This window comes from Alligator sinensis, unplaced genomic scaffold, assembly GCF_000455745.1.
Source record: "Alligator sinensis unplaced genomic scaffold, ASM45574v1 scaffold244_2, whole genome shotgun sequence".
Taxonomy (NCBI): Eukaryota; Metazoa; Chordata; order Crocodylia; family Alligatoridae; genus Alligator; species Alligator sinensis.
Genome location: NW_005842189.1, coordinates 991,313 through 1,001,035, shown reverse-complemented (window position 1 = coordinate 1,001,035; position 9,723 = coordinate 991,313). Strand labels below are relative to the sequence as shown.

Below are 9,723 nucleotides of genomic sequence, written 5' to 3'. Positions count from 1 at the left end.
TGCGCGGAGCGGGGGGTGCCGCCTGCCCCCCCCCCCGCGGATGAACTGCTTACAGCTTTGTCCCGCACCCTGCCCCAGTTAGGCAGCCCCTGAACCAGCCCCACTCCCTCCCTCACTGCAGGGGCCTTGATCTGTGCCCACACCCATTCCCTCCCGCTGCCCCTTCCCTTCCCAATAGACTTACCAGCCGGACACTGCTCTCTAAGCTGCTGCGCTGGCTGTGTGCATGCTGTGGCTGCACTCATGCACACGGCATTTATTGGCAACATTATCAGCCCCTTCAGCCAAAAAAAGCTGATTACCAGTAATGTAAATTTTCCTTATATTGGTGCTGATGCATCTGTCCATATCATGTCGGTGCACTTCTCGTTATTTTTAAATTCATTCACTTGTAGAACTACCACCCACAACTGCTTTCAGGTTCTTTTTATAGGATGTATGTTTTGAAAAATCTCTGGTTCATTAAACACTTATGCACACACATGACTGTTGTCATATTTTGGGCCATAATGCATTCTGTCTGTAGACTTCCTTGACACATTAATTTGCCAAAAAAGCCTGTACAAGTTCTTTACCTAACCATATACATCCAAAATTGGCTAGTTTGCTTACCGTATTTTCCCCAAAGCTCATCCTTTTGCAAACTATTTTCTTAATGTCATGCTTTGTTTTAAGGGATGATGTTCAATTCTGTAATCCAAAATGTGACTCGTTTATAATCTGCAGGATAAAAATTCAGGATTTCCATTTCCAGTTTTTCCATTTCTCATTTACTTATTAATATAGTAATTGGAGTTGTTTCAACGCTGTTTTGTGTTGGATCATTCTAAATGGCGTAAGGCAATGTAAGAGAACTAATCAGAAATCCTGTTTTTAGGGCTGCACTGGCATCCCTGAGAATGCTACTCTAATATAGTAGTAATTTTTTTAAATAGTTTTAGTATATAGTATATTTTTGTTTATCCATCAATTTTACTTTTTTGTCTTAAGTAGAGAGAGAGATTTGTGTAAGGTTATTTTCATAGACAGGGATTTAGCAGCAGAGAGCCACTAGGGTAAGCTTGTAGCAGTTCTGTGGGAGCTGGGAGAAAAGCAGAACTGCTTTCACTGTAAAAATATTTATAGGTCAAAAGCACAGCATGAATACAGCAAATATTTTTACAGCAAAAATAAACAGGTATCTGCTTTGCTTTTCTATACTAGCAAAAGCTTGAGATACTATTACACGGACTTCCATTTTAACCCTCTTTTCTTACTGCTCTCAACCTTCTGGGGAGAAAATTCTATGTACAAGTGAAATATTTCCTGTTTGGTTTTAGTCAAGAGATGCCCCTATTGTCTTCAGTATATGGGGATATCTAATCAAAATACATAGCTCATCTAAGCACTGCTTTTTTGGGGGGGGGGCGGGGTTAAGTACCTTCTTCTATTAAAAATGAGAGGGTTTGTTTTTGGAAAAGCATTCTTACAAGTTTAAACATCAGCCTTATTTTTGGGGGAAGTTTTCCTACACTCTTCCTTTCCTGTGCCATCAGCTCTCTGTGTCACTCCTTCCCCAATGTACTGTACAAGCCTCCTAAGAATGTTGGTTACGATGTTGCATTTGAGACACTGGTGCAATATATATGTTAGCTAATTGTGAATCTGTGTTTGTAGTTACTGTGATGCAAACACCTAATCTAGGGTCTGGACACAATACATATCCACACCAGTTTAATTTACATCAGTATTGTATGCCAATGTGAATTACATTGGGATATGAAGTGGACAGATAACCAGCAATTTCAGGGTAGTGGCTTCCAATAGGCTTTATTTATAGCATCTCACGACTAAGTAGGAGCGGGGATTAGTTTGTCTATAGTTAACAGATACTTTGGGATAGCTCCAGACACATGAAGTTTAAACTGATGCCAATTTTTCTTGATTCCAATTTTTTGTTTCAAATAAGTTACACAAGTATACAGCTGTTTATCATTATCTTCTCCTGTTTACATCATGTAAATGTGTCAAAGCCCTTAATCAGCAGACCATGCAGTGTATATAAAGCCTTGCCTGTTTGGAACTTTTTGGGGTTTAGCAAAGATGTCAATGTATGTAGATATGCAGATAGAACTCATCTAGACATTCGTATTTTGTTATAAGCATGACATTTTTGTTTAACTTGGAGAGATGGATATTAAATAGAAATAGACATTGCTTTATTGAGACAAGAGTATCCATACAGAATTCTATCTGTATATCAGTAAAACTGATCTCAATCCTTATTTAAATTTTTTTCTATAACTTCATTAAATTTAATTCATGCTAGCACAACACATGAGTTTGTACCAGTCAAACTAAATCAACTTGGTTGTACCAGTATAATTACTTAATGTAGGTGAGTGTAGAGATTCTCCCATTTATCATTTAAATTATCTCAAACACCTTCTCCACGTACCTGTAAACATGGTTTGCTTATTCTGTATGGTTTTAATGCCCAGGAGGCAGTAGAGTAAACTATAGAAAGAAAAGTGAGCTACACCTTTTTACAGTAGATTGATAGCCTTTTCGCTGTGTTTTCATCTCTGGCTTGTACATTATTAATTTATACTTCCAGGCCCATTAAGCAAGTGCAAAATTTTAAGGAGACTCTAATATCTGACCACCTCCTTCCTCCTCCCGCCCCCTGGCTTCCAAACTTCAAGTCTACAACTACATGGTTTTTTTTTTTATGTACAGTTGTATTGGACAATTTTATTCAACGTTCTCCAAGAAAAAATATTTGTAAGATGACTTCAGTTTGATTCAGTAACTGTGTAATTGAATTTTAGCTTAAAACCATAGAAGCATGGAAGTTATTTTTTCTTAACAAGATTTGTCTCTTCTCACTCTTAAGCAAAGCTTTAGTAAAGCAAAACTAAGAAATTGACATTTTATGTCATGCCTGTTTTGATTTGGTTCCTTTTATAGTAGTGACAGTCTTTCAGAAGAGATTTAAAAAAAATAAAACCTCTAGCCTTTTTTCAATTTTGGGAGTGTGGTGGAATTTTTATAACTGCAAAAAAGTACCTCAGACAGCATGTTCACGTATATATCAAGAAATTAGTTTAAGACATTTTAAAATGCTGTTGTATTTGTACAGCATTATACTTCAATCTCACTTGCACTTAATTTATTATTATGGCATTTATCACTGATCAGAAGGATAGTTTTTGCTCAGAATTTGCTAACAGGTTTCCTGACAAGTCCATTTTTCATACATATCCCTGTTTTATGAATAATGAGTAAGAATTGCAGAAGTCACATTTTCACAATTTTAATTTTATTTATGCATTGTAAGCAATACCCTTTTGCTGGATTAAAGAATCTTTGTTTAATTCTAGGTTACTAAAGATGATTTCCTAACATTCGATTATATACTTTGCATGGATGAAAGCAATCTAAGGTAATGTATGGAAGCATGGATTGTAAATATTTCTTATTTGAGAAATTTTAATTTTGTATGACTACAAACCCAGGGGAAAGCTATTGAAGCCTCAAAAATAGCAGTCATAACTTTTTGTGATCCCATTCTTGTGGGAAAGAATTACTTCTGATCTAGAATTGGTGGGTTTTATTTGTATGATGGTATATATGATTGAAGTCATGGAGGCATCAGCTGGATAGAAAAATGGCTGGATCACCAGCTTCAGAGGGTAGTAATCAATGGCTCCATGTCTAGTTGGCAGCGGGTATCAAGTAGAGTGCCCCAGGGGTTGGTCCTGGGGCCAGTTTTGTTCAATATCTTCATCGGTGACCTTGAAGATGGGATGGAGTGCATCCTCACCAAGCTTGCAGATTACTTCAAGCTTGGGGGATTATTATGTACGCTGGAGGGTAGGACTAAGATTCAGAGAGACCGTGACAAATTAGTGGATTGTACCAAAATGAATCTTATGAAGTTCAATAAGGACAAGTGCAACATACATCCTCCACTTAGGACAGAACAGTACCAAGTACCGGTACAAGTTAAATGGCTAAGCAGCAGCTCTGCAGGAAAGGACCTGGGGGTTGCAATGGACAATAAGCTTCATATGAGCCAACAGTGTGCCCTTGTTGTGAAGAAAGCTAACAGCATACTGGGTTGCATCAGTAGGAACATTGCCAGCAGATGGAGGGAAGTGATTCTTCCCCTCTATTTGGCACTGGTGAGGCCACATCTGGAGTATTTTGTCCAGTTCTGGATCCTCCACTACAGAAAAGATGTGGACAAATTGGAGAGAATCTAGTGGAGGCCAGTGAAAATGATTTTGGGGCTGGGGCACATGACTTCTGAAGAGAGGCTGAGGGAACTGAATGTATTTAGTCTGAAGAAAAGACTGAGGTGGGGTTTAATAGCAGCCTATAACTACCTGGAGGCTAATTCCAAAGAGGATGGAGCTCAAGTTGCTGGAAAGGAAGTTTAAGTTGGATATTAGGAAAAACGTTCTCATGAGTGTAGTAAAGCACCGGAACAGGCTAGTCGGAGGCTGTGAACTATCCAACTTTGGAGATTTTTAAGACCTGGGTAAAGTCTTGGCTGGAATGATATAGTTGAGGCTGGTCCTGCTTCTAGGAGGTCATCTAGTTCAACCTCCTGGTAAGGTCCCTTCCGGCCCTCATTTTCTATGATCAGCTGAACTTCCATAGTTATGAATAAGGAGTTGGATTTCAACTTTTAAAACTTCAATTCACAACATTTCAATAGTCCATTTAGTTACAAAGAATTATTCTATTTAATGTTTAGAAAAAATTAAATAGGCTTATTTGTTTTAAGGAAAAAAGGTAATTTCTGATTGTGTACCAGGATGGTTTGGCTCACCTTTTAGCAGCAGTAGATATTTTCCAAATTTCAGTGACAATTTACATATGTACTGATAGGCAGCATAGCTTTCCAGAGCTACCAAAAATATTAATGTGGTGGTTGTCACCGAGGGTACTTGTACCCCTAGGGGTACTTTAAAAAGATTGTGGGGGATACGCGGGGAGCTCCAGCCACTGCGCACGCCCTGGCAGAGGTCTGAGGGGTATGTGCCCCTTCCCCCCTCCCCCCAATCTGTGTGTTGGGTGGAGGTGGCTGCTGCTGTGCACTGGGCTTTACACACTGCTGCAGTTGCCCCGGGAGCGGTGCAACACCATGTGCCTACCGCGATTGGGCTACAGTGCGCCCCCTGCCTGCCCAGTGGTGAGAAGCATCTGTGTGCTCAGCCCCCCCTCCCCCCCATTTTAATATAAAGGGGTACATAAGCTGAAATTGAGACGGGAAGGGTACACTTGTTCAGAAAGGTTGAAAACCTTTGTATTAATGGATTTTCGTTGCCATGGACAGGGAATAAAGAGAGATTGGACTCAAAGCCAGTATGTTATCTTGTGGTAAAAACTTGATTTTGTTCCTATTTTTTCGTGATTTTAGTGACATGTTTCCCAGGGGACATTTTTTAGTTTAATCAGGCTTCACAGCAGTAGTTCCCTAACTAGTAATTTGGATTACCAACATTTCTGCTTAACTGGGATCCACATGCCCAATGTGAATTAGGTAGTAGTAAAAAAACAATTCTAACGTGGCTATTTTAAATAGGTACAAAATTATACACAATGTTCAAGTCATCTGACTTCAACACGCTACAAATAAAAATGAAATAAAACAATTTTTTTTTATCATAGCTCTTTTAAGACCTTTGGCCTCTTTTACCATGCAGGCACGCATATGTTCTGCCTAATACTTAATATATTAGTAGGTAAAGGACTTAGTTATATCATTTACTTCCAATTTTTTAAAACTGTTAGCTCAATTTATATGGATATCCTTGACAACTTACACGATAGTAGCTGTAGAGCTAGAAAAGCTGAATGGAAGCAAGGAAAGAACAAGAAGTCTCAAACCTGCTTGTTTAGAAATTCATAAGACTTTAGGCTTCTGGAAGGCAAAATTCAGTCTGACTGATTTAAAAAAAAAAAAATCAGAAATAAGACATTGGGCGAGAACTATTTTTTCTATTTATCTTAAGACACTTCCACCTACACATGCCTGCCCCCAGTGTTTGTCCCAGTAGTCCAGCTTCCAAACAGCATCCCCATGGTGCTCTGTAGTGTTGAATCAGAATGCCTGGGAGGAGCAAATTCATTCTAGTTGTTGGCATGCTGCCAGTAGTGGTAGGAAGGTGTGTTATACATTTCTGAGCTTTCTTTGGGAACTCTGAAGCTTGCTGGGAGGTGTGTTGGTGTAGGAGGCAACTGTGGCAAAACTAACGTGGTGGGGTTTTATGTAAGATGATTGGTTGCCCTATGGCATGAAGAATACTTTAATCTTTAAGCAAAAATTATTTCTCAGTCCTTTTGAACAGTAATTGATAGAAAAATATGTAGTTATTCTGGTTGCTTAAAATATAGCCTCTGTTCTTATATATGTATAATTAAAATTAATAGAGGAATAAGGAACTTAATTAGGGGTAACTTATTAAAAAAAAAGTTGGAACAAACTCCCCATACTTCAGATGACACTTGCATGAAGATTACAACCCATTTGAGGCAAAACAATGACTTCCTCTGATTGTTTGTTTTTTTTAAGAACACAAGTGCCATACTGGTCAAACCAATGGTTCATCTAGCCCAGTATCCTGTCTCTGACAGTGGCAGAAGTGGATGCTATACAGGGAGGCTAGCAACCAGATATCTCTAGAGTGATCTCTCCCCTATTCAGTACGCTCGCTGGCATCTACCACGTATTGATTTAGAGATGCCGGAGGAAACCTCTCCAACTATTCTTTTATAGATCTATCATCCATGATTTATCCATGAATTTTGAACTTGGTTTGCAGTCTGCTTCTGTCACCTCCTGTAGCAGTAAATTCCCCAAATTAACAAAGTGTTGTTTAAAAAAGTACTTTCTCTTATTAGTTTTAAAACTCACCTACTAGTGGGTGTCCTCTAGTTCTAGTATTCTGGGACTTGGTGAACAACAGTTCCCTGTTCACTTGGTCCACACTCTTAATGATTTAATAGACCTCTGTTGTATACCTCTTCAGCCTTCTCCTTTCCAAACTGAGGAATCCTAGCCTTTTTAGTCTCTCCTTGTACAACAAATTTCTTCAGGACCCTGATCATTTTGGTTGTTCTTCTCTGTACTTGTATTACACCAGTGTTTTTCAAACTTCCTGAAGTCACAGAACTCTTTCATGGGATGACTTCTGCCACAGATCCCCTACCTCTATCCTGTAAGCCAAGGTAGCACCAGGTGACCCAGCCTAATAATGGTGGCACATGGCCTCCCAGCTCATTCCTCCATTATCCCCAGCCCAGGCTTCCACAGAACAGTTTGAAAACCACCATATAAGACATTTTACAAACTATTAAATTGTTAAGCTGTAGGTCTCAAAGCAGAGCACAATATTACCACTACTTTATAGATGCTGGGGTAGCGGGGGGCCTGAAAAATAAGGCACAGGGAAATGAGGTAACTTGCCAAAGCTCTCCTGAGTGCCAGTTTATTGCTCTATCCACTAGGATCAAGGTTAACATGAAGCTATCAGTGCAGAATGTGACCAGTAAGTATTTGAAAACTTAGTCTCAAAGAAATCATTTGTTACTGATTAGTCAGAAAGTTATATAATCTTAAACTGAGAAATGTTGAGAAGACTTCAGATCTACAACTAAGATTTACATTACATTGAAGTAAATTCACCTAGCGAAAGACACAGATTTGAGCTCTCTCTCTTTAGAGGTGCTAGGAAACTGAAGTTTAATCTGTGGGCTAATGGAATATGGAACATGGATAATTATGGGATCTGTATGCCTCTGAAAAGTTATTGTCACAAATAATCTGAGCGAGTTGGGTTTTTTTGACAATTTTTTTTGATGTTCAATGGCTGTTAAAAGTATGTGCTAAATTGTGCAGGCACCAAAATTGTTTAACATTTGGCAATTGGTGTAACTTAAACTCAACAGGAGAACTTTTTAAAATAAATTAAAGCAGGGCTGTCCAACTTGTAAGTGGCTACAGGCTGCATGCCCCACAGGCTGTACTACTGGGGACCCCTTGAGCCACACCAGTGGGGGGGTCATAGTCTTCAGACTGCATGAGCACCACCCTGTTACACCATGTGCCTGCAACTTACTGCTTCATGTGTTCCCCCATTCCTCCCCCACCACAGCACCATGTGCCACACATGTATGGCCTCACACAAAGCTGCCCATGCTGTGCCACACAGTTCTCTGAGGTAGACACAGAAGCTGGAAGAGTGGGGTGGGAAGTCTGAAAACTTAAGCTCTTGTGTTACAGCCAAAGGAACAGAAGGAATCTTGGCAGAGTAGGAGCCCACGGGCCACCAGTTGAACAGTCCTGAATTAAAGCCTAAGAGAACCCACATTGAAGCAACATGTTGTCTTGCACTTGTTAGGTACAAGTAAGCCGCTTTCAGCTGTTCACCATGTTCACGAGACTTTTATTATAAAAAAAAAAGAAGCTAAAAGTAGACACTGAAAATGATGAGTTACTCATGATGAAAGATTTAGAAATCTTGTTAGTGACTAACACTCAGTCAAACACCTGGTTGCATGATTTTCATTTTCTTTTAGACTCATTGTGCGTGTAATGTCCTTAACACTTAATATAAGAAACAACACAGTGCGCTAACAGCAATGTTTTAAAGTACATTGGCATTTTTTGCTGCGCTTTTCTGTTTTCATTCATGTGATAAACTTTCTAATGAGTACTTGAACTAATGAAGCCGATATCAAATGGAGCAAAAGTCATCATTTGTAGGTAAAAGTGTTTTAAATTTCTATTTACAGAGATTTGAAAAGAAAAAGTAATCAAGTTAAAAACTGTAAAGCTAAAATTGAATTACTTGGAAGCTATGATCCACAGAAACAGCTTATAATTGAAGATCCATATTATGTAAGTATTGTGCACATGTAGACCTTTTTTTATATATGTGCTAAATGTGAGCACAGCTTTAAATGTAGCAGTTGACAATTTAAATTTATGTGGCTAGATTTTTTTTTTTTTTTACTTTCTTTTTCTTATATTTTTCCTAGGGGAATGAAAAGGACTTCGAGGCTGTTTATGAGCAGTGTGTTAGATGCTGTAAAGCATTTTTGGAGAAGCCTCATTAATGCTCACCAAAGAAAATGATACTTAGATCTTTCTTTTTAAAGAATTATGTAAGCTTCACTTGAATTAATGTATTTAAAATGGTGATATTGTGCCTCTGCAGTAGTTCCAAATTGCAGCTTCCTTATTTTAGTTTGTATTGTAATGTGAATTAATTTAGAAAAAACTTATAAAACTTTAAAAATGGAATTGAAGGATCAGCCTTTTTATTAGACTTTGGTGTAGTTTAAGTCATTTGCAGACAACAGAATAAATATCTATGAATTTATTGTCTCACAAGCACCATAAAATTAATGTCTTGCTTCGTTCTGTGCAATGCAAAATTACATTCTTGCACATTTTTCACATTTAAAAAAAAAACTGGGTAACGGCAGCTTGCTGAGGTTTTGACCCAGTTTAGTATATATTTTAAGTATTAAACTGTAAATACCAAGTGTTTTTTTTTTTTCTTTCTAATAAAAAAATAAAACCTTTTTTTAGTGTTACTTATTCTACAAAAAGGCTATGGATGCCAACTCATATGGATAGAGGTAGCACCTCATAATTAAACCCAGTTGTAATAAGGTACAGTAAAGTCCTTAGACTTAGAAACACATCCAGGTTGGATGGCTATG

The 9,723-nt window shown here is 38.3% G+C and overlaps 1 protein-coding gene across 2 annotated transcripts in view; it reads left to right on the top strand.

Annotated features, from left to right (window-relative positions):
- The window catches only part of ACP1 (acid phosphatase 1), a 22,476-nt gene extending 13,094 nt beyond the window's left edge, over positions 1-9,382 (top strand). For both annotated transcript variants that reach the window (XM_006026312.3, XM_006026311.3), the window contains exons 4-6: positions 3,363-3,424; positions 8,788-8,893; positions 9,034-9,382. In XM_006026312.3, coding sequence (XP_006026374.1) covers positions 3,363-3,424; positions 8,788-8,893; positions 9,034-9,111 — 246 coding nt within the window. In that variant the 3' untranslated portion in view covers positions 9,112-9,382. The remainder of the gene's footprint in view (positions 1-3,362; positions 3,425-8,787; positions 8,894-9,033) is intronic.
- Positions 9,383-9,723: the final 341 nt, after the last annotated feature.